General features: G+C 46.6%; 1 protein-coding gene across 1 annotated transcript in view; it reads right to left on the reverse strand.

The window, feature by feature from the left end:
* The window catches only part of LOC139263234 (ufm1-specific protease 2-like), a 237,647-nt gene that overhangs the window by 133,407 nt on the left and 78,321 nt on the right, over positions 1–25,919 (reverse strand). The window contains exon 6 of the mRNA XM_070878994.1: positions 10,585–10,777. Within this exon, the coding sequence (XP_070735095.1) occupies positions 10,585–10,777 (193 nt within the window). The remainder of the gene's footprint in view (positions 1–10,584; positions 10,778–25,919) is intronic.

A 25,919-nucleotide genomic window follows, 5' to 3' on the forward strand; every position in this document is an offset into this window, starting at 1 on the left:
TGCCCTCCTGTGCAGCAGAGCCACCCATGGTGCCATGAACTTGACTGCTGCTGCCCTCCTCTGAGGGAAATTATGCTTGACAAATCTTCCAGAATTTTTTGAGGAAGTAACTAGTAGAGTGGATGAGGGAGAACCAGTGGATGCAGTGTATTTGGACTTTCAAAAGGCATTTGACAAGGTCCCACACAAGAGATTGGTGTGCAAAGTTAAAGCACATGGTACTGGGGGTAATGTATTGACGTGGATAGAGAACTGCTTGGCAGACAGGAAGCAGAGAGTCGGGATAAACGGGTCCTTTTCAGAATGGCAGGCAGTGACTACTGGAGTGCCGCAGGGCTCAGTGCTGGGACCCCAGCTCTTTATAATGTACATTAATGATTTAGATGAAGGAATAGAGTGTAATATCTCCAAGTTTGCAGATGACACTAAACTGGGTGGTAGTGTGAGCTGTGAGGAGGACGCTAAGAGGCTGCAGGGTGACTTGGACAGGTTAGGTGAGTGGGTAAATGCATGGCAGATGCAGTATAATGTGGATAAATGTGAGGTTATCCATTTTGGTGGCAAAAATATGAAGGCAGAATATTATCCGAATGGCGGCAGATTAGGAAAAGGAGAGGTGCAACGAGACCTGGGTGTCATGGTACATCAGTCGTTGAAGGTTAGCATGCAGGTGCAGCAGGCGGTGAAGAAGGCAAATGGCACGTTGGCCTTCATAGCTAGGGGATTTGAGTATAGGAGCAGGGAGGTCTTACTGCAGTTGTACAGGGCCTTGGTGAGGCCTCCCCTGGAATATTGTGTTCAGTTTTGGACTCCTAAGCTGAGGAAGGACGTTCTTGCTATTGAGGGAGTGCAGCGAAGGTTCACCAGACTGATTCCCGGGATGGCAGGACTGACATATGAGGAGCAACTGGATAGACTGGGTCTGTATTCACTGGACTTTCGAAGAATGAGAGGGGATCTCATAGAAACATATAAAATTCTGACGGGACTGGACAGGTTAGATGCAGGAAGAATGTTCCCGATGTTGGGGGAGTCCAGAACCAGGGGTCACAGTCGAAGGATACGGGGTAAGTCATTTAGGACCGAGATGAGGAGAAACTTCTTCACTCAGAGAATTGTGAACCTTTGGAATTCTCTATCACAGAAAGTTGTTGAGGCCAGTTTGTTAGATTTATTCAAGAGAGAATTAGATATGGCCCTTAAGGCTAAAGGGATCAAGGGGTATGGAGAGAAAGCAGGAAAGGGGTACTGAGGTGAATGATCAGCCATGATCTTATTGAATGGCGGTACAGGCTCGAAGGGCTGAATAGCTTACTCCTGCACCTTTTTTCTATGTTTCTAATCCGACTGAATAGACAGTTCGTCTTTGCGACAAATGTAAGATTTGGTTTCGTCGCACATTTGCTTGGGTATGGCAGACCAATCTTTGAGGATGCAACTCTTCACCGCCAATAAAATTGCGTCCTGGCTCGTCCAGGTCTTAACTTGTTGACCCATGACAGGGGTTCCTTCACTCTTAAAAGCATCCATAACTAACAATAGGTCCACCGGTTGTGGCATTTCCACCTCCGGCGTGGGCAATGGCAGATGGCTCAAAGCATCGGCACAATTCTCGGTGCCAGGTCTATGGCGGATGACATAATCATAAGCGGATAATGTTAGCGCCCAACTCTGGATGCGGGATGAAGCATTGGTGTTGATACCTTTGTTTTCAGAGAACAGTGAAATGAGCGGCTTGTGATCTGTCTCCAGTTCAAATGAAAGACCAAACAGGTACTGATGCATCTTTTTAACCCCATATACACAGGCTAGTGCTTCCTTCTCTACCATGATGTGGACTCTATCTGCTTTAGACAAACTTTTTGAAGCATACACTGGTTGAAGTTTACCCGACTCATTAGCTTGTTGGAATACGCAACCAATTCCACATGACGAAGCACCATAGGCCAATACTAAACGTTTACATGGGTCATAATGTACCAGCAGCTTGTTAGAGCAAAGCAGATTAGTGGCTTTTTCGAATGCTCTGTCTTGAGATGTACCCCACACCCAGTTATCGCCTTTTCGTAGCAGCATGTGCAGTGATTCTAATAAGATGCTTAAGTTAGATAGGAAGTAGTTGAGTAGACCCAGGAACGAACGCAGCTCTGTTACATTCTGCTGCTTGGGTGCATTCTTGCTAGCCTTGGTTTTCGCGGGCCTGATGCTGTCAGCAGCAATTTTCCTCTCCAGGAATTCGACCTCTAGTACCATTAAGACGCACTTCGAGTGTATCAATCTGAGTCCCACGTTGTCCAGAGGATGTAGAACTTCTTCCAGGTTGTTCAGATGTTCCTCGGAGTCACGACCTGTGATCAGGATGTCATCTTGGAACACGACGGTTCTGGGAATGGACTTCAGTAGACTCTCCATGCTCCTCTGAAATATTGCTGCAGCCGAGCGAATTTCAAAAGGGCACCTGTGATAAATAAACAGTCCTTTATGCGTGTTAATGCACGTAAGTCTCTTCGACGTCTCGACCAGCTCCTGTGTCACGTAGGCCAACGTCAAGTCCAGCTTGGTGAATGACTTCCCCCTGGCTAGCGGTGTAAACAAGTGGGTATAGGAGCAGGGAGGTCTTACTGCAGTTGTACAGTGCCTTGGTGAGGCCTCACCTGGAATATTGTGTTCAGTTTTGGTCTCCTAACCTGAGGAAGGATGTTCTTGCTATTGAGGGAATGCAGCGAAGATTCACCATACTGATTCCCGGGATGGCAGGACTGACATATGAGGAGAGACTGGATCGTCTGGGCCTGTATTCACTGAAGTTTAGAAGGATGAGAGGGGATCTCATAGAAACATATAAAATTCTGAGGGGATTGGACAGGTTAGATGCAGGAAGTTCCCGATGTTAGGGAAGTCCAGAACCAGGGAACACAGTCTAAGAATAAGAGGTAAGCCATTTACGACTGAGATGAGGAGAAACTTCTTCACTCAGAGAGTTGTTAACCTGTGGAATTCTCTACCGCAGAGAGTTGTTGATGTCAGTTCATTGGATATATTCAAGAGGGAGTTAGATATGGCCCTTACTGTCATGTATTCAACCAGCATTGTAACCCATGTATAATCTGACCTAAGTTGTACACTGTGAGAACAATGACCACTAGGTGGTGAACTTGTGGGAGACACTCCTAACCTGGACCTTCAGATATAAACGGGGAAGCTCCACCCACTTCCTGCACTTGAGTGCTAAGGAATAAAGGACAGGTCACACACTGACCTTCTCTCAAGCATGGGCCTCGTGTACACTTATACTGTATAGTAAGGATCTATCAATGGCGACGAGAAACTGGGATTTAAACCACGCGAGCATGGCCACTAGCAGAACAAACGAGAGGTACTGTGTTAAGGAATGGTTGCGACAGAGATTCAGCATTGTTAAAGCAGCACACAGTTCTCCAGGCAGACAAGGTCAATCGGGCATGCCCCAACATGTAGTCGAACCCAGAGGGGCAGTTCGACAGAGACAATGGCAAGCTGAACGGCGATTCACGCCATTGCAAGGGACAATGCGTCCAGTAATGGGACCATCAACACCTGTTAATGGCGCACTCAAGGACAATAACAGGGGCAGTCAGGGACGATCGACTGGCAAGGGATCTTTTGTTTCCAACAGCAGCACATGTTGGAGGCGTGGAGGCACACACTCAGCCGGAGTTTGCAGAGATGAGCAAAATACCTGCAGAAATTGCAGAAATGAACGCTGGGGGAAATCGCTGGAAGCTGAAGTTCAGCGAGTTCATGTGGAGCACGTATACAGTTCATACACCAGGACGCCACCGATAATGATGAAAGTGCTCCTCAATAGCATCCCAGTATCAATGGAGCTAGACACGGGGGCCAGCCAGTCCCTGATGGGTATCAAACAGTTCAAAAAGTTGTGGGCGTCCAAGGCCAGGAGGCCAAAATTATCGCCAATTGACGCACAGCTACGGACATACACAAAGGAGATCATTCCGGTGCTAGGCAGCGCCACGGTAGTCGTGACCCACAAAGATTCGGATAACAGGTTGCCACTCTGGGTTGTCCCGGGGGACGGTCCCGCACTGCTGGGGAGGAGTTGGCTTGCTGTCATGAACTGGAAATGGGGCGATGTCAATGCAATTTCCTCTGTGGAGCGAGTATCATGCTCACAGATCCTGGACAAATTTGACTCATTATTTCAACCCGGCATTGGCACTTTCATGGGGGCCAAGGTAGTGATTCACATAAACCCGGACACCACAAGGCCAGAGTGGTACTGTACGTGATGCGGGAAAAGATAGAAGGCGAATTGGACCGCCTGCTGAGGGAAGGCATCATCTCGCCAGTCGAATTCAGTGACTGGGCAAGCCCGATTGTGCCGGTGCTCAAGGCGGATGGGTCGGTCAGGATATGTGGCTATTACAAGGTCACCATCAATCGGGTGTCACTCCAAGACCAGTAGCCACTACCGAGAGTGGAGGACCTCTTTGCGACGCTATCCGGTGGCAAACTTTTTTCAAAATTGGACCTGTCCTCAGCTTACATGACCCAGGAGCTGGCGAGTGAGTCGAAGAAGCTGACCACCATCACGACACACAAGGGGTTGTTTGAGTACAACAGACGTCCATTCGGGATTCGCTCGGCCGCCGCGATCTTCTAACGAAATATGGAAAGCCTCCTCAAGTCGATTCCAGGGACGGTGGTTTTTCAGGACGACATCCTCATCGTGGGTTACGATACTGAAGAACACCTCCACAACCTGGAGGAGGTGCTACGCAGACTGGACCGGGTAGGGCTGCGACTGAAAAAGGCGAAGTGCGTCTTCCTAGCTCCAGAGGTAGAATTCCTGGGGATGAAGGTAGCAGCAGATGGGATCACCCGTACTGCGTCCAAGACGGAAGCGATCCAGAGAGCACCCAGACACCGCAACACGACGGAACTGCGTTCGTTCCTGGGGCTCCTGAACTATTTTGGTAACTTTCTTCCCAAATTGAGCATGCTGCTAGAGCCGCTACACGTGCTCCTACGTAAAGGTCGAGAATGGGTCTGGGGGGACAGCCAGGAAAGGGCTTTTAATAGAGCACGCAATTTGTTATGTTCCAACAATCTGTTGATGCTATATGACCCATGTAAGAAACTTGTGTTCACGTGCGATACGTCGTCCGATGGTGTCGGGTGTGTGTTGCAGCATGTGAATGCCAAGGGTCAATTACAGCCGGTAGCTTATGCCTCCAGAAGTCTGTCCCAGGCAGAAAGGGGCTACGGGATGGTAGAAAAGGAGGCACTCGCATGTGTATATGTGGTAAAGAAAATGCACCAGTACCTGTTTGGCAGGAAATTTGAGCTGGAGACAGATCACAAACCCCTAACGTCCCTTTTGGCCGACAACAAGGCCATAAATGCAAACGCATCGGCCCGCATACAGAGGTGGGCACTCACGTTAGCCACCTATGACTACACAATTCGGCACAGACCGGGCACCGAAAACTGCGCCGATGCACTCAGCAGGCTCCCACTAGCCACCACTGAGGGGGCTACCGAGCATGCTGCTGAGATGGTCATGGCTGTTGAAGCTTTCGGAAGCAAAGGCTCACCCGTGACAGCCCGTCAAATTAAAGTCTAGACAAATAGAGACCCGCTATTGTCTCTAGTCAAGAAATGTGTCCTGAATGGGGACTAGGCAGCCACGTACAGGGCATGCCCTGAGGAATTTAAACCATTTCACAGGCGCAGGGATGAACTCTCGATTCAGGCCGATTGCCTACTGTGGGGAAACCGCGTAGTCATGCCCCAGATGGGCAGAGAGGTGTTCATCAGAGAACTCCACAATGAGCACCCGGGCATTGTCATGATGAAGGCAATTGCCAGGTCACATGTTTGGTGGCCAGGGATAGATGCAGACCTGGAACTTTGTGTTCGCAGGTGCAACACGTGTGCTCAGCTGGGCAACGCACCCAGGGAAGCCCCCCTTAGCCCCTGGTCCTGGCCCGCCAAGCCATGGTCAAGCATCCATGTGGACTATGCAGGTCCTTTCATGCGAAAAATTCTTTTGGTTGTAGTAGACGCCTACTCCAAATGGATCGAGTGTGATATTTTAAATTCAAGCACATCCTCTGCCACGGTAGAAAGTCTACGGGCAATGTTCGCCGCCCATGGTCTACCGGACATCTTGGTCAGCGACAATGGCCCGTGCTTCACAAGCTCTGAATTCCAGGACTTCATGGCAGGTAATGGAATTAACCATGTCAGAACGGCACCGTTCAAGCCGGCCTCAAACGGCCAGGCAGAACGAGCAGTGCAGATAATCAACAGGGGATGCTCAGAATCCAAGGGGGTTCCCTACAAAGCCGCTTATCACGCCTCCTGTTGGGCTACAGATCCCGACCACACTCGCTCACAGGGGTTCCACCCGCAGAGCTGCTAATGAAAAAGATGCTCGAAACCCGGTTATCCCTTATACACCCCACCATGAAAGAAATTGTCGAGAGCAGGCGCCAGTCACAATATGACAACCATGACAGGAATGCGAGGGCGCGATGTATTGATGTAAATGACCCTGTTTTTGTCCTCAACTACGCTGCAGGGCCCAACTGGCTCACAGGCACTGTGATTGCCAAAGAGGGAAATAGGATTCTGGTAATTAAACTTACCAATGGACAAATCTGCCACAAACATGTGGATCAAATAAAAAGGAGGTTCAGCAACCCCATAGAAGAAGCAGAGGAAGAACACAATATAGAGTTTACTACACCACAGGTGACCGAACACCGGAACCAAGTGGAGGACAGCCCAGTCACTGTGGGCAGTCCGGACAGGCCTGAGGCACCGCAAACAGCAGACACTCAGGCCAGCGCCCAACAACTGGAGCCCCAACTCAGGCGCTCTACAAGAGAGCGTAAACCACCAGAGAGACTCAACCTGTGATCCCAATAAGACTTTGGGGGGGGAGGTAATGTCATGTATTCAACCAGCATTGTAACCCATGTATAATCTGACCTAAGTTGTACACTGTGAGAACAATGACCACTAGGTGGTGAACTTGTGGGAGACACTCCTAACCTGGACGTTCAGATATAAAAGGGGAAGCTCCACCCACTTCCTGCACTTGAGTGCTAAGGAATAAAGGACAGGTCACAGACTGACCTTCTCTCAAGCATGGGCCTCGTGTGCATTTATACTGTATAGTAAGGACATATCACTTACGGCTGAAGGGATCAAGGGGTATGGAGAGAAAGCAGGAAAGGGGTACTGAGGTGAATGATCAGCCATGATCTTATTGAATGGTGGTTCAGGCTCGAAGGGCCGAATGACCTACTCCTGCACCTATTTTTCTATGTTTCTATGTTTCTATGTTTCATCAGCCTTCGGTAACGGGTACTGATCCTATTTTGATACCCTGTTGATCGTAGCCTTGTAGTCTCCACAGATTCTGACTGTGCCATCACTTTTCAGCACAGGAACAATGGGGCTGACCAAAACTACACGCAGTACTCTAGCTGTGGCCTAACTGGTATTTTATACAGTTCAAGCATAACCCCGCTGCTCTTGTATTCTATGCCTCAGCTAATAAAGGCAAGCATTTTGTATGCCTTCTTAACCACCTTATCTACCTGACCTGCTATCTTCAGGGATCTGTGGCATGCACTCCAAGGCCTCTTTGTTCCTCTACATTTCTCAGTGTCCTACCATTTAATGTGTATTACCTTTATCGTGGGCTACCCCGACCTGCGAGAGAACATCTCCGCAGATTGGGGCTATAAAAAGAGCTGGAGCGAGCCACTGCAGCTTCCAGCACGAGCTGACACACATGTGCGACGGCTTTGAGATGGACGATTGGGTGACGTCATCATGACCCAGGTCACCATTTGGAGCGTGGGTAGGAGCATCGGCGAAGCCTTGGTACAAGAGAGGAGCATGGAAAGTTGTGGCGGACTTGTGACGAGTGATTGGGACGGAGGAGTGATGAGGGTTTGTGGTTGAGATTTGGTGGGTGATCATGACGGAGGTTCGACGAATGTTTAGTGCGGAGGTGCGGCGGGAGATCATGGCGGAGGTGCGGCGAGTGTTTTTGTGGCGGAGGAGCGGTGAGGGATCATGGTGGAGGTGCGCTGAATGTTTGTGGCGGAGGAGCGGCGAGAGTTCATGGCGGCGGTGCGACAAATGAGGGTATGGGGCCCAGAAGAGGCGAGAGCGCAGGGGCAGCACGGGCCAGCCCACACTGCGATATGTGTGCGCGCTAGGTCCATGCAGCAGAGCAGGTCTCCAGTCGTCCTGGTTAACCCTTCCCACTGGATAAAGGCCTAGCTCTGTCAAGCCCATGTGGTGGCTGGTGTGCAATGGTCACCACACGTTTAAAAAAATCCACGCACAGGCATCTTCCACCGCCTCAATTGGAGTTCAGGACTGGAACATCGGGTCCTTCATTTGTGATCTCATGTGGAAGCAAGTCATCCTCTTTCGAGGGACCACCTATGATGATGATGATGATGATGATGACTTCACACTTATCTGGATTAAATTACATTTGCCACTGTTCTGCCCATCTGACCAGTTGATTGATATCTTCCTGCAGTCTATAGCTTTCTTCTTCATTATCAACCACACTGCCGATTTTAGTATCATCTGCAAACTTCTTAATCATACCTCCTGTATTCAAGTCTGGATCATTTATGTATACCACAAAAAGCAAGGGACCTAGTACTGAGCCCTGCGGAACCACACTGGAAACAGCCTTCCAGTCACAAAAACACTCATCAACCATTACCCTCATGGGCTTTTACTTTCATGACCAGTCTGCCATGTAGGCCCTTATCAAATACCTTGCTGAAATCCATATACATTACATGAAACGCATTACCCTCATCAACCCTCGTTACCTCCTCAAAAAATTCAATCACGTTAATTAGACATGACCTTCCCTTAACAAATCCGTGCTGACTGTCCTTGATTTATCCGTGTCTTTCTAAATGATGATTTATCCTGTCCTTCAGAATTTTTTCCAATAATTTCCCCACCACCGAGGTTAGGCTGACTGGGTTGTCTGTCCTTTGCTCCTTTCTTAAACAAAGGTACCACATTAGCAGCCCTCCAGTCCTCTGGCACCATACCTGATGCCAGAGAGAACTATAAAATGATGGTCAAAGTCTCTGTTGTTTCCTCTTTTGCTTTGCTTAACAGCCTAGGATACATTTCATCCGGGCCTGGGGACTTATCCACTTTCAAAGCTGCTAAACCCCTTAAAACCTCCTCTTTCACTGTGTTTATTTCATCTACTATTTCACTGTCCTCCCCCGTTAGCAGTGTCTGCATTGCCCCTCTCTTTTGTGAAAACAGACGCAAAGTATTCATTAAGAACCTGGGGTTGTTTTCTTTGGAACAGAGAAGGCTGAAGGGAAAATTAATTGAGGTGTATAAAATTATGAGTGACCAAGATAGAGTGGATAGGAAGGACCTATTTCCTTTAGCAAAGAGGACAATAGATATTAAGTAATTGGTAGAAGGATCAAAGGGGGGTTGAGGAGAGCTTTTTTCATTTAGAGGGTGATAGGAGTCTGGAACTCATTGCCTGAAAGGGTGTTAGTGGCAGGAAACCTCATCGTGTTTAAAAAGTACATGAATATATACTTGAAGTGTCGTAACCTACAAGGCTACGGACCAAGAGCTGGAAAGTGGGATTAGGATGGATAGCTCTTTTAAGGCTGGCACAGACACAATGGGCTGAATGGCCCTTTCTGTGCTGTAAATTTCTATGGGCCCGAATTTGATGAAGGCCTCCGCCCGCCCAAGTGCCGTCCAAAGGACCGCCGATGGCCGCTGAGGTACCGGACGGTCCTTTGGGCGGGGTTTTCATCAAAAAGATCCCTTGAAGGTCGGCAAATGAGAGACTCACGCCGCCAATCTGGGCAGCAGCCGGCCGGAGCTCTCATTCTCAGTGGCAATGGCGCTGCCCAAGTGCCGCCAAGGATGGAGTCGGGCCCAGGGAGGGTCGAAGACCTGCAAAGAGAAAGCATTAAAAAAAAAACATCGGAACACCTTCAGGGGAACCCATACAGATAAGTCCCTGTAAAGAAAAAAAAGTTAAAAATGTTTACTCACCTTTTTTTTCAGCTCTTCAGACCTACCGTCGGGGACAGACCAGCCTCCTTCAGTGGTCCACCCCTGTTCTGGCGCCGACTGCCACCCATATGAATACAGCAGACTTACGCCATGCAGCCGTCCGCTGACGTCAGCGGGCGGTTCCCGGCAGTTCTCCCTTCCCGCCCGCTCCAGACCAAATGGAAAGTGGCACTGGGCGGAACCCGAAGAGGAATGTCGGCGGCAGTGGTCGGCGAGTCCATCAAATTCGGGCCCTATGATTTCTATGACTTCCATGGAATTTATCTTAGGAGACTGCACCATGCCAAATCACATTTTCTACTAATAACCAACTGAAACACATACTCGAAAGGGTGAAAAGACAGATTGTACCATTTAAAAAATTAAGAATCAATACAAATTGACAAATAAATTGCTACTTCAAACAGTTAGTAATTAATGAACAGACTGTATAAGTGGAAAAAGTGACCTGGACTTCAACCATACTTTTCGTTGTGTTTCCAGAGTTTCCTCAGAGATTCCAGCAGGATATATTACTGTAGTAAGAGTAGTTTTATCTGGCAATTCAAAGTGGAATGCTTGTGGTATTGGGACAGACATTTCTTTTGTGTATCTCTGAATGCACTTCTTCATCTCAGAGAGCTGTGTAGAAACTGCTTCCACAATCTGATTCTGTAGACTGACAAAAACATAATTCATAATTAATACTCAAGGCATATTCTAAACTATATATGTGACAATGTGACAAGAAACCTACTTTTTTCAGTGACAAACTCATGCACAGCTGTAATTCAGTTTCCCTATCAGCTGCTGCTTTCTCTTCAAATAACGGCAGAAGAATTTAAATGACACACTTTTATACTCAGTTATCTTAAAAACCATGGTATGTTTTCCATCATTTTTCTTTAACTACCGCCCCACCAGTCTACTCTCAATCACCAGCAAAGTGATGGAAGATGTCGTCGACAGTACTATCAAGCAGCACTTACTCACCAATAACTTGTTCACCGATGTTCAGTTTAAGTTTCGACAGGACTACTCAGCTCCAGACTGCATCATAGCTTTGGTCCAAATATGCAAAAAAAGCTGAATTCCAGAGGTGAGGTGAGAGACTGCCTTTGACATCTAGGCAGCATTTAATCAAGTGTGGCATCAAGAAGCCCAAGTAAAATTGAAGTCAATGGGAATCAGGGGAAAACTCTCCAGTGGCTGGAGTCATACCTGGCAGAAAGGAAGATGGTTGTAGTTGTTGAAGGCCAATCATCTCAGCCCCAGGACATCGCTGTAGGAGTTCCTCAGGGCAGTGTCCTAGGCCCAACCATCTACAGCTACTTCATCAATGACCTTCCATCCATCATAAAGTCTGAAGTGGGCCTGTTCACTGATGATTTGATAATGTTCAGTTCCATTCGTAATTCTTCAGATAATGATGCAGACTGTGCAGCATTCAGGCTCGGATAGGCAAGTGCCAGGCAATGACCATCTCCAACAAGAGAGCGTCTAACCACCATCGTTGAATCCCCTACCATTAACATTCTGGGGGCCACCATTAAAGGAAGGAAGAAAAGGAAAAAGAAAAGGAAAAATACATGGAAGGAAGGAACGAAGGAAGGAAGACTTGAATTTATATAGTTTCTTTCACGACCACTGGACTTCCCAAAGCACATTACAGCCCATGAAGTACTTTTTGAAGTGTAATCACTGTTGTAAGCCAATTTGAGCACAGCAAGCTCCCACAAACAGCAATGTGACAATGACCAGATAATCTGTTTTAGTGATATTGATTGAGGGACAATTATTGGATAGGACATCAAGGCTGACTCTAACTCCCCTGCTCTTCTTTGAAATAGTGCCATAGGATCTTTTATGTCCACCCGAGAGAGCAGACGGGGTCTCAGTTTAATGTTTCATCCGAAAGACGGCACTTCCGACAGTGCGGCACCCCCTCAGAACTGCAATGGATTTTCAGCCTAAATTTTTGACCATTGACCAGAAACTTAACTGGACCAGCCACATAACCACTGTGGCTACAAGAGCAGGTTAGAAGCTGGGTATTCTGCAGTGGGTGAGTCAGCTCCTAACTACGCAAAGCCTTTCCAACACCTACAAGGCACAATTCAGAAGTGTGATTGAATACTCTCCATTTGCCTGGATGAGTGCAGCTGCAACAACTCAGGCATCCAGAACAAAGCAGACCATTGGCACCCCATCCGCCACCTTCCATAGAAACATAGAAACATAGAAATTAGGTGCAGGAGCAGGCCATTCGGCCCTTCGAGCCTGCACCGCCATTCAATAAGATCATGGCTGATCATTCAACCTCAGTACCCCTTTCCTGCTTTCTCTCTATACTCCTTGATCCCTTTAGCCATAAGGGCCATATCTAACTCCTTTTTGAATATATCTAATGAACTGGCCTCAACAACTTTCTGCGGTAGAGAATTCCACAGGTTAACCATTCTCTGAGTGAAGAAGTTTCTCCTCATCTCGGTCCTAAATAGCTTACCCCTTATTATTAGACTGTGACCCCTGGTTCTAGAACTCCCCAGCAATAGGAACATTCTTCCTACCTCTAACCTGTCCAACCCCGTCAGAATTTTATATGTTTCTATGAGATCCCCTCTCATTCTTCTAAACTCCAGTGGATACAAGCTCAGTTGATCCAGTCTCTCCTCCTATGTCAGTCCTACCATCCCAGGAATCAATCTGGTGAACTCCCTCAATAGCAAGAATGTCCTTCCTCAGATTAGGGGACCAAAACTGAACACAATATTCCAGGTGTGACCTCACCAAGCCCCTGTACAACTGCAGTAAGACCTCCCTGCTCCTATACTCAAATCCTCTAGCTATGAAGGCCAACATGCCATTTGCCTTCTTCACCGCCTGCTGTACCTGCATGCCAAACTTCAATGACTGATGTACCATGACACCCAGGTCTCGTTGCACCTCCCCTTTTCCTAATCTGTCACCATTCAGATAATATTCTGTCTTCCTGTTTTTGCCACCAAAGTGGATAACCTCACATTTATCCACATTATACTGCATCTGCCATGCATTTGCCCACTCACCCAAGTCACCCTGCAGTGTCTTAGCATCCTCCTCACAGCTCACACCGCCACCCAGCTTAGTGTCATCTGCAAACTTGGAGATATTACATTCAATTCCTTTGTCTAAATCATTGATGTATATTGTAAATAGCTGGGGTCCCAGCACTGAACCCTGCGGCACCCCATTGGTCACTGCCTGCCATTCTGAAAAGGAACCGTTTATTCAGACTCTCTGCTTACTGTCTGCCAACCAGTTCTCTATCCACATCAATACATTACCCCCAATACCATGTGCTTTAATTTTGCACACTAATCTCTTGTGTGGGACCTTGTCAAAAGCCTTTTGAAAGTTCAAATGCACCACATCCACTGGTTCTCCCTTGTCCACTCTACTAGTTACATCCTCAAAAAATTCTAGAAGATTTATTAAGCATGATTTCCCTTTCATAAATCCATGCTGACTTGGACCGATCCTGTCACCGCTTTCCAAATGCGCTGTTATTTCATCTTTAATAATTGATTCCAACATTTTCCCCACTACTGATGTCAGGTTAACTGGTCTATAATTCCCCGCTTTCTCTCACCCTCCTTTTTTAAAAAGTGGTTTTACATTAGTTACCCACCAGTCTATAGGAACTGATCCAGAGTCAACAGAATGTTGGAAAATGATCACCAATGCATCCACTATTTCTAGGGCCACTTCCTTAAGTACTCTGGGATGCAGCCTATCAGGCCCTGGGAATTTATCGGCCTTCAATCCCATCAATTTCCCTAATACAATTTCCTGACTAATAAGGATTTCCTTCAGTTCCTTCTTTTCGCTAGACCCTCGAACCCCTAGTATTTCCAGAAGGTTATTTGTGTCTTCACTAAGGAAGACAGATACAAAGTATTTGTTCAATTGGTCTGCCATTTCTTTGTTCCCCATTATAAATTCACCTGATTCTGTCTGCAAAGGACCAACGTTGGTTTTCACTAATCTTTTTCTCTTCACATATCTATAGAAGCTTTTGCAGTCAGTTTTTATGTTCCTGGCAAGTTTCCTCTCATACTTTATTTCCCCCCTCCTAATTAGACCCTTTGTCCTCCTCTGCTGAATTCTAAATTTCTCCCAGTCTTCAGGTTTGCTGCTTTTTCTCGCCAATTTATATGCCTCTTCCTTGGATTTAACACTATCCCTAATTTCCCTTGTTAGCCACGTTTGAGCCACCTTCCCCTTTTTATTTTTACTCCAGACAGGGATGTACAATTGTTGAAGTTCATCCATGTAATCTATAAATTATATTCACTCACTCCAACACATGAACAACGTGGCTGCAGTGTGCACCATCTACAACATACACTGCAGCAATTCACCAAGGCTTCTTTGACAGCACCTCTCACCTGTGGCCTCTACCACCTAGAACGACAAGGGCAGCAGGCACATGAGAACACCACCACCTCCAAGCTCCCCTCCAAGTCACACACCATCCTAACTTGGAAATATATTGCCATTCCTTCATCGTCGCTGGGTCAAAATTCTGGAACTCCCTCTCTAACAGTACTATGGGAGTACCTTCATCTCACGGATTGCAATGGTTCACCACCACCTTCTCAAGGGCAATTAAGGGTGGACAATAAATGCTGGCCTTGCCAGTGATGCCCACATCCCATGAATGAATTTAAAAAAGTCAATTCTACCAAGCTCAAGGTAAATCCTTTCTCCCTTGCTGACTCTTGATTGATTTTTGTTCTTGCATTTCATCACTATTTTATTTAAAATGATAACAGTAATAAAGATAATCAAACATTAGAAACAAATCAGAAAGTAAAGTTAAAAATATGAAACACAATTTACCTTAAAATGAAAAAACTACTCTATTTTACCTTAAACTTCAGTCTCTGCTTGAAGAGCCTTTGGGCTAGAAATTTGTTATAACCAAGGAATGGGCAGTGTTTAGATTAAAAATGGTTAAGTAGCTCCAGGTGAAAATTGTCTTGACTACACGCAAAATTCATCCTCACTCCTCATTAAAATGATTGCAACCATAAATCTAGTCTAAAAACACAAGTTCATTGGTGTTACATTGAAAAGCTGGAACAATACCGACAATCATAATTGCCACAGGCTTTTTTCACAACTTAAAAGCAGAGGTTCATTGATGTTGCAGCATCTCATTCTCATCAGTGTTGGGTTTGAAAGGAGAAAGAAGGGAGAAGGTAGAAGGGAGAAAAAGGAGGAAGAAGAAGAGGAAAAGGAGGATGGTGATGATGATCCGGAGCAGTGAATAAGTTGTCGTGATGGCAGATCGCCGCCCCAGGGAGAGAGCCCGGAGATTCTCTGACGATGCTTAGGAGGTGTTTGTTTTCGCTGTGGAGAGACGGAGGATGGTCCTGTATGCGCCAACTGGCAGGAAGCCCTCGCACCATGTGGAGGGAGGTAGCGCAGCACGTCGCTGGCAGCAGTATGGCCCCCAGGGCACACAGCCAGTGCAGAAGAAGTTTAACGACCTCACATGGATGGTCAGAGTGAGTGAAGGCTTCAACAAATGCTACACACCACCAACTGTAGCACAAGCTTCTCAAGGGCAATTAGAGATGGACAATAAATGCTGGCCTTGCCAGCGACACCCATATCTCATGAACGAATAATAAAAAGCTTCACACAATGCCCAAAGCACCAATCCCCAGCACTCACCCACCAACAATCTCTTCCTAGCAACACTCACACCTTGCACACAATGACAGCTATTCAACTATGGCAGGCACATCACCCAAATACATTGTACCACACTCATTCACGCATTTTTCTTTCTCATGCAGGCCAAGGTGGCTCACAACCGGAGGTAAGTGGAGCGGCCAAGCCCACAATGAACATAGAAACATAGAAACACATTTGAGTGGCCTGGAGAATCGAGTGCTGTAGATCATTGAGCGCCAGCTCATGGGCACTGCGGCTACTGGCGACATTGACGTCCTTGGGGACAACAACGGTATGTTTATGCCTACTCCTTCTCACATCCTACAATCATTTTGCACTTTCAAGCTACTCATGCTGTAGGCATGTATTTCTGCCTTCCTGCCCTCCTCACATCACCAAAACCCGACTCTTGTGGCTCTCTGCTTTCGGATAATCAGCAAGCACCTGAGCATACTGTTGAGAGCGAGGCGGGAGAAGGGGAGGAGGAAGAAGACATCATGTCACTATGTCTTTCACCCGCAGAGACCAGCACAAATACTGGCACTACGCGTTCTTTAGATCTGCACAGGTTGAGGCACCAGGCATGAGTGGGCTGCAGCAAGACCAGGAGGAAAGGGTAGCTTGGGGGTCAGCTCCCCAGAGGGTGAGTTCGTGCGCGAGTTCTGCTGCACAGGACTCCGATCAGGATCTCGATGGGGAGGCCTTTAGAAGGGTGATGAATATGCACACGGAAATGATAGGTGCAATGGCAAGGCTGCCTGAGAGCCTCTCGGCAATGGCAAGGAGCGTGGAGGAATTTGCCTCCAATATTACTCAAATCTCTGTGCACAGCATGGAGCCCATCATTTCCAGTCTGCAAGTGATGGCAGACTCCCAGAGACCCCGTGGCAACCCAGACGTAATGGCGCGCACGACGGGCGATGTTGCAGCTGCCATTGCAGCACAGGTTTGGTGGCATCCAATCTCTGGCTGCTCTCATGCAGTCTCAACGTGATGACACCCAAGCTCTGACTGCTGCCATCATGGCTAGGTCTACCACTGTCATAGTGTTGCAGCAACAGAACTGTGCTCCAACAGATTGCTAGGAATTCCGAGGTGCTGCCCCGGGAGAGTGGCAGTTGGGCAGTGGAGCAGGAACCTGTTGTCCTCTCTCAGGATGATAGCATTCCTGCTCCCACCTCTTCCACTCCATCATTGTCATCATCACCGCCCGTCATCCAGCCAGCCCAGACTGCTGCTGCCCATGCCGAGGTGGTGCCTTCTAGGTCCAGAGCTGGTCAAGGTCATCCTGCAAGACTATCTGAGGTGTCCCACATGGAAACTCAGCAGCCTTCCACCAGCCGTGCTACAGCCACTGGGGGAAAACTTCGTAAGAGCACTAGAGTAGGAAAAGGCACACAAATAACAGGCATGAAGGAATTGCACAAGGGTGATTAGAAAATAGTATTATATGTGTTAAGATAATTTTATTAATTCTGTTTGGATTCTTTTGTGGTGTCTCTCATTTCAGCTTTGCGCTGTGAAATGGCCTGCGACAGGAATGGTATGATGGGGATGTGGTGAGCAATGGGGATCTGGGGTTTCATTCATTTGAAACAGAGTCTGATGAGATGGCCATGGACTGCCCTTCCGGAAGGCCGCTTCCTCCCTCGATCCTGTTATCCTCCTGGTCTCCATCTTCGTCCTCCTCCTCCTCCTCTCCCTCGTCCTCCTGCTGAGGCGGTCCCGCAATCCTGGTGGTAAGTGCTGCGCCCTCATGATGGCCAAGTTATGGAGCATGCAGCAGACCACTATGAAATGGGACACCCGCTCAGCCGAGAACTGGAGGGCTCCACCCGAGCGGTCAAGACAATGGAACCGTTGCTTCAGTCGGCCGATAGTCTGTTCAATGATGTTCCTGATGGCAGCATGGTTCTCATTATATGAGTGCTGAGGGAGTCATGAGCCAGGTGGAGAGCGGATAGCCCTCGTCTGCGAGCAGCCACCTTCGAGCATGATGTGGTGGCTGGAAATATAGAAACATAGAAAATAGGTGCAGGAGTAGGCCATTCAGCCCTTCTAGCCTGCACCGCCATTCAATGAGTTCATGGCTGAACATGCAACTTCAGTACCCCATTCCTGCTTTCTCGCCATACCCCTTGATCCCCCGAGTAAGTAAGGACTTCATCTAACTCCCTTTTGAATATATTTAGTGAATTGGCCTCAACTACTTTCTGTGGTAGAGAATTCCACAGGTTCACCACTCTCTGGGTGAAGGAGTTTCTCCTCATCTCGGTCCTAAATGGCTTACCCCTTATCCTTAGACTGTGACCCCTGGTTCTGGACTTCCCCAACATTGGGAACATTCTTCCTGCATCTAACCTGTCTAAACCCGTCAGAATTTTAAACGTTTCTATGAGGTCCCCTCTCATTCTTCTGAACTCCAGTGAATACAAGCCCAGTTGATCCAGTCTTTCTTGATAGGTCAGTCCCACCATCCCGGGAATCAGTCTGGTGAATCTTCGCTGCACTCCCTCAATAGCAAGAATGTCCTTCCTCAAGTTAGGAGACCAAAACTGTACACAATATTCCAGGTGTGGCCTCACCAAGGCCCTGTACAACTGTAGCAACACTTCCCTGTCCCTGTACTCAAATCCCCTCGCTATGAAGGCCAACATGCCATTTGCTTTCTTAACCGCCTGCTGTACCTGCATGCCAACCTTCAATGACTGATGTACCATGACACCCAGGTCTCGTTGCACCTCCCCTTTTCCTAATCTGTCACCATTCAGATAATAGTCTGTCTCTCTGTTTTGACCACCAAAGTGGATAACCTCACATTTATACTTCATCTGCCATGCATTTGCCCACTCACCTCACCTATCCAAGTCACTCTGCAGCCTCATAGCATCCTCCTCGCAGCTCACACTGCCACCCAACTTAGTGTCATCCACAAATTTGGAGATACTACATTTAATCCCCTCGTCTAAATCATTAATGTACAATGTAAACAGGAAGTGTGTGGAACACTGGTCTGGTGCAGGATGAAGGCCAGAATAGCGGGTATTGATGATGAGGATTTGGTCTGTGTGGTAAGACACTAACTGCACATTAAGTGAATGGTGGCCTTTGCGGTTACGGAAGATCTCAGGATTGTTATGCGGAGCCCGCAAAGCCACATGGGTGCAGTCGATGGTGCTATCCTGACAAAGTCATATGCACGCTCGACCTGCTTCTCTCTGGTGATCGGGAAGCCAATGTAATCACTTCTCCTGCTGTAGAGAGCCTCAGCGAACTGCGAGATGTTAGTTACGTTAGCGACCGGGCCACTTTCCAGTTGGCAAATGGTAACTAGTGGGGTGCCACAGTGATCGGTGCTGGGACCTCAACTATTTACAATTTACAATCTAGATTATTGATTTGGGTGAAGGGACCGAGTGTAATGTAGCCAAGTTTGATGATGATACAAAGATGGGCGGGAAAGCAAGTTGTGAGGAGGACAGGCTAAGTGAGTGGGCAAAAATTTGGCAGATGGAGTATAATGTGGGAAAGTGTGAGGTTATCCACTTTGGCAGGAAAAATAAAAAAGAAAATTATTATTTAAATGAAGCGAGATTACAAAATGCAGCACTACAGAGGGACCTGGAGGTCCTTGTGCATGAAACACAAAAAGTTAGTATGCAGGTACAGCAAGTAATCAGGAAGGCAAATGGAATGTTGGCCTTCATTGCAAGGGGGATAGAGTATAAAAGCAGAGAGGTCCTGCTACAACTGTACAGGGTATTGGTGAGTCCACACTTGGAGTACTGCGTACAGTTTTGGTCTCCGTATTTAAGGAAGGATATACTTGCATTGGAGGATGTTCAGAGAAGGTTCACTAGGTTGATTCCGGGGATGAGGGGGTTGACTTATGAAGATAGGTTGAGTAGGTTGGGTCTATACTCATTGGAGTTCAGAAGAATGAGAGATTATCTTATCAAAACATAATGAGGGGACTCGACAAGGTGGATGCAGAGAGGATATTTCCACTCGTAGTGGAAACTAAAACTAGGGGGCATAATCTCAGAATAAGGGGCCGCCCATTTAAAACTGAGATGAAGAGGAATTTCTTCTCTCAGAGGGTTGTAAATCTGTGGAATACTCTGCCCCAGAGAGCTGTGGAGGCTGGGTCATTGAATATATTTAAGGCGGAAATAGACAGATTTTTGAGCGATAAGGGAATAAAGGGTTATGGGGAGTGGGCAGGGAAGTGGAACTGAGTCTGTAATGACTCAAGAGTCTGGTTACTGTAAACTCACTCAGGTGCAACCTGATCCATCTTCATTCCAGCCCTTGAGTGCCTGCGTGACAAAGACACCCAGCTTATATGCAGGTGACCAAGCACTCATGCCACATGCATACAGCCCGATAACCTTCGACCACGGCGCCCTCTGGCGCCTGGTGACCCCCAAGCATTAATACATAACAGAGTCCATGTTCAGATCAGCCATGATATTATATGGCGGAGCAGGTTCGAGAGGCCAAATGGCCTACTCCTGCTCCTATTTCTTATGTTCTTATGCAGAGAGGATGGTTCCACTTGTGGAGAAATCTAGAACCAGGGGGCATAGCTTAAGAGTAAGGGGTCACCCATTTAGAACTGAGATGAGGAGGAATTTCTTCGCTCAGAGGGTTGTAAATCTGTGGAATTCTCTACCCCAGAGAGCTGTGGAGGCTGGGTCATTGAATATATTTAAGGTGGAGATAGACAAATTTTTGAACGATAAGGGAGTAAAGGGTTATGGGGAGTGGGCATGGAAGTGGAGCTGAGCCCAAGATCAGAACAGCTATGATCTTATTAAATGCGGAGCAGGCTTGAGAGGCCAAATGGCCTACTCCTGTTCCCATTTCTTATGTTCTTATGTTCTTATGTCTCCTGCTGCAGACTAGAAGGATCTGCTGGTGAAGAAATTGACCTTAACTGTCACTGGGAGGGTCATGGTTGCCCTGGTCGGAGGGTGGAGTTCTGGTTCGTGGAAGTGGCAGAGTTCTGTGCCCAACTCCTTGGTGAAGCGGAGCCTTCTAATACTTAAGATAGGAGAAGTGCTCTCGGAATACCCTCAGCAGGTAAGGCCTCCTGTTGAGAGCCCGAATGGCCTTCCTCCTCCCTCTGGGCATATGTTTCCATCTTTCTCGCTGCCTCTGCGCCCTCCACCATAGAGCCTAGAGAGCGAGGGTGACGGCCAGTACAGCCCCCATTAATCTTCGCAAGCGTTGTAGTTTGAATCTTGTCAGAACACTCCTGATACCAAAGAACCTTGAAGTTGGAGGTCTAAAGTAGCAGGAATTAACACACAGTCACTCAAACTTTACAATCCTGTCAGGTGCAAGTGATTGGCGATGATCCCTTTACATAGCGTCTCTGGAGCCAGCTTCCTGCTACTGCACACCACCTCAACCTATTGTTGTTAACCCTAGTCGGTAAATCCATTGGCTAAAAGCAAGTTGGGAGATCGGGTGTCCAGTGAGAATTGCACACTCACTGATGCCACGATCTCCATGATGGTGAGGTCCCTGGCAAGCGAGTTTACCAGCAGCGCTACTGGTAAGACTGATATGGTGTCCTTACAGCTGTCAACAGCATTTTAGCGTCATCTTGCGGCGCAAGCCACACAAATTTTTTCTTTGTTATTCTTAAATTTTACTTTTCACCACAGTCCTCTCAAGTTGACTACAAATGTTATTGCAATGATTGGCAACAATGATACATTGAACCTAAGAGTGTTTGAAGACCAGACCCTCAAAACTGGTCATGGTCTACAGGGCTGTAGTAATACCTGCCCTCCTGTATGGCTCAGAGATATGGACCATGTACAGTAGACACCTCAAGTTTCTGGAGAAATATCACCAACGATGTCTCCGCAAGATCCTACAAATCCCCTAGGACAACAGGCGCACCAACATCAGTGTCCTCATTCAGGCTAACATCCCCAGCGTTGAAGCACTGACCACACTCGATCAGCTCCGCTGGGCAAGCCACATTGTTCGCATGCCAGACACAAGATTCCCAAAGCAAGTGCTCTACTCGGAGCTCCTTCACGGAAAACGAACCAAAGGTGGGCAGTGGAAACGCTACAAGGACACACTCAAAGCCTTCCTGATGAAGTGCGACATCCCCACCGACACCTGGGAGTCCCTGACCCAAGACCGCCCTAACTGGAGGAAGTGCATCCGAGAGGGTGCTGAGCACCTCGAGTCTCAATGCTGAGAGCATGCAGAAATCAAGCGCAGACAGCGGAAAGAGTGTGCGGCGAACCAGTCCCACCCACCCCTTCTCTCACCTGTCCCACCTGTGGCAGAGTCTGTGGCTCTCGTATTGGACTGTTCAGCCAGCAAAGAATTCACTTCAGGAGTGGAAGCAAGTCTTCCTCGATTGCGAGGGACTGCCTATGATGATGATGCCAATTTGAAGAAATGCATTACAGGATAGGTAGTATGTATTTCATTAGCTCGATATTTGCGGTCAGCAGCAAAGCGAAGGCATTCGCCGCTGGCCCCGAAGTACACTTTGCACAAGGATCTCGCAATCCCTGTGTCAACAACTTTGGCTTTACGACATTCAATTCTAATCAATGAACTGTAGTGGGTGTTAGAGAGAGATTTTCCCCCTGGGCAGCGGCACCTGTAGCATAGATGTTAGAACGAAATATATAATTGTAGTATTAAATGTGTGTGTAAAATGTATAAAGATGGCTGCTCGTGGATTAGCAAAGCCCCAAAGGATGTCAGCCAGCAGAAAAGAGACTGCATTCTTAGTTACTGATAACGGCTGTGTTCTCACGCAGAAACACACTACAGCTCTGCAGATGTTCCCCAGACGAGACGTCCTGGTCCATGTTAGAACAATACGACTCTGTAACAGGACTAAGATAAGGAGACTACCCAAAGGCAGCACCCAAGGATGGTAAGATAAGGGAGGGCCTGGACCATGTCATAAGATCAGCATGAGTAACTCTTAGCAACATACCTCAATACATGAGGCAATCACACAGTCACTTAATGTTTAGAGACCACTTCTATTGGTCTATTTGAATCTATATGTAATCTATAATCAATATGATTGGATAGTGACCGGCCGAAATGGGCTGATGTAACTGTAGTAAACTGTTGTAAAACATATAAAAATCCATGAAACCCTTTGTTTGGCAGAGAGAGGTATCTGGACCCACCAGTTGCTTCATCTCCCCGCCGGCGTAATAAACGGTTTTGATGTATGGACCGACCCTGAGTGACGAGTGATTCTTGGAAGGGTACATTTGAGCTAACAGTGGGGATCTCCTTGTGTGAACTGCTATGACATCAACAGGCTGCCGAAGCAGCCAATCAAAAAGGCAGAATTCGCACACCACAGCAAACAAGGAAGTGAGTAAGTTCTTAAAATTCTAACTTTTTAAAATAGTTAGAGAGAGCAATAGAAAGATTGCGGCTCGCACTTGGGGAAAATGTAAACATGAAATAAAGATGGTTAAACCTTTAAAAAGTGTAAAAAAGGTTTTCATGAAATATTCTTAAAAAAATTCATTTTTATTAAAATGGACAAATATCACACAGCAGAAAATTTAAATTTGTTTTCCAGACCCTTAACATTTGTTCAGCAGTAATGAAGCTGTTAAAACCACAGGTACACCTAAACCCTTTGGGTCTAACTTTTAGTGGGGAATTTAATAGCGCATTTATCTGCAGAACAGCCAAAGATTTTGTCAGTTTCAATGATTTGGGAAGGGATCGGTTTCAAAGATTTCTGTCTCTGTTGAGGGGTGGCACAGTGCAGTCTGTTTTGGAGCTGTCAATTACATACCGCAACTTCAGAATTTCCGCAAGCGCATGCACCAAATCCCGAAGCTGCGGTCAGTTTCAAAGGCGGAATGATGGCAAACACTGCAAGTTCGCCTTCATCCCAACCACAACTTCCGGGCTATTATGTTTAAATAGCTGTTCAAATAACATTAAAGCACAACCTACAGCCTTTGGGCCAATGTCAAGACTTGCTTTAGATTCCATTTGTAAAGCCGGCATGTTGCACTGTAAATACAACTATTAATGCTTGGAATTGCGATGGCTAGATGGTACTTGGTTTGCTGATCTGAACGTGATTTTTCACACCAGAGATTGAATTAGTGACATTTATAATTCAATCATTTCAGTCTTCCAAATCTTGACTTTCATACAATCATCGAATTATACCGCACAGAAGGAGGTCATTCGGCCATTATGCCTATGTCGGCTCTTGGAAAGAGCTATTTCCCCATAGCCCTGAAAATGTTTCCCCCTGCGAGTATTTATCCAATTCCCATTTGAAAGTTATTATTAAATCTGCTTGCATCACCCTTTCAGGTAGTGCATTGCAGATCATAATTCACTGCATACAATATTTTTCCTCATATCGTCTCGAGTTCTTTTGCCAATTACCTTAAATCTGTGTCCTCTGGTTACTGTCCCTTCTGCCAGTGTTTCTTTAATTACTTTATCAAAACAGTACATGATTTTAAAATGTCATGAACAGGTACAGAAAATAATCAAAAAGGCTAATGGAATGCTGCCCATTATATCTAGAGGACTAGAATACAAGGGGGTAGAAGTTATGCTGCAGCTATAAACAGCCCTGGCTAGACCAAACTTGGAGTACTGAGAGCAGTTCTGGGCAGCACACCTTAGGAAGGATATATTGGCCTTGGAGGGACTGCAGCGTAGGCTTACCAGAATGATATCCGGACTCCAAGGGTTAAATTACGAGGAGAGATTATACAAACTAGAGTTGTATTCCCTAGAATTTAGACAGTTAAGGAGTGATCTGATCGAAGTTTTCAAGATATTAAGGAGAACAGATAAGGTAAAGAGAGAATATTTCTGATGGTTGGGAAGTCTAGGACTAGGGGGCATAGTTTAAAAATTAGAACCAGGCCTTTCAGGAGTGAAATTAGGAAACATTTCTTCACACAAAGGGTGGTAGAAGTTTGGAACTCTCTTCCGCAAATGGCAATAATGCTAGATCAATTGTTAATTTTAAATCTGAGATTGATGGCTTTTTGTTAACCAAAGATAGGGTTAGGGTTAGGGTTAGGGTTAGGTTGTCCTACCACTTTCAAGACTTGTGTACATACATCCCCAGAGCGCTCTGTTCCTGCACCCCCTTTAAAATTGTACCTTTTAGTTTATATTGCCTCTCTTGATTCTTCCTACCAAAATGAATCACTTCACATTTCACTGTTAAATTTCATCTGCCATGTGTCTGCCCATTTTACCAGTCTGTCTATGTCCTCTTGAAGTCTGTTACTATCCTCCTCACTGTTTACTACATTTCCAAGTCTCATGTCATCTGCAAACTTTTAAATTAACCCCTGTGTACCAAGTCCAGGTCATTAATATATATCAAAAAGAGTAGATGTCCCAAAATCGACCCCTCGCAGACACCACCACACACTTGCCTCCAGTCTGAAAGGTAATTGTTCACCACTACTATCTGCTTTGTACCTTAGCCATTTTCGTATTCAACCAGCCACTGTCCCTTTAATCCCATGGGCTTCAGTTTTGCTAACAAGTCTATTATGTGGTACTTTATCAAACACCTTTTGAAACTCCATGTACACAACATCAACCACACTGCCCTGATCAACCCTCTCCATTTCTTCATCAAAGAACTCAATCAAGTTAATAAAACATGATTTGCCTTTAACAAATCTGTGCTGGCTTTCATTTATGAACTCATTTTTCCCAGTGCCACTTAATTATGTCCTGGATTATTGTCTACAAAAAACTTCCCACCACCGGCGTCAGGCTGACTGGCCTGTGGTTACTGGGTTTATCCCTCTCCCCCTTTTTGAACAGGGGTATAGGATTTGCCATCCTCCAGTCCTCTGGTACCGTTCCCATATCTGAGGAGGATTGGAAGATTGTGACCAAAGCATCTGCAATTTCCACCCTTGCGTCCCTCAGCAACCTATGATGCATCTCATCCAGACTGGGTGACTTTTCTACTTTGTTCTTTGTAAACATTTAATATTTTATAATGCAAATGCTCACAGGATTGGTAAAATGTAACTTTAGTGGAAGAGTTTGAATATAATACTGGGATATAA

Source organism: Pristiophorus japonicus, chromosome 1, assembly GCF_044704955.1.
Source record: "Pristiophorus japonicus isolate sPriJap1 chromosome 1, sPriJap1.hap1, whole genome shotgun sequence".
Classification (NCBI taxonomy): Eukaryota; Metazoa; Chordata; class Chondrichthyes; family Pristiophoridae; genus Pristiophorus; species Pristiophorus japonicus.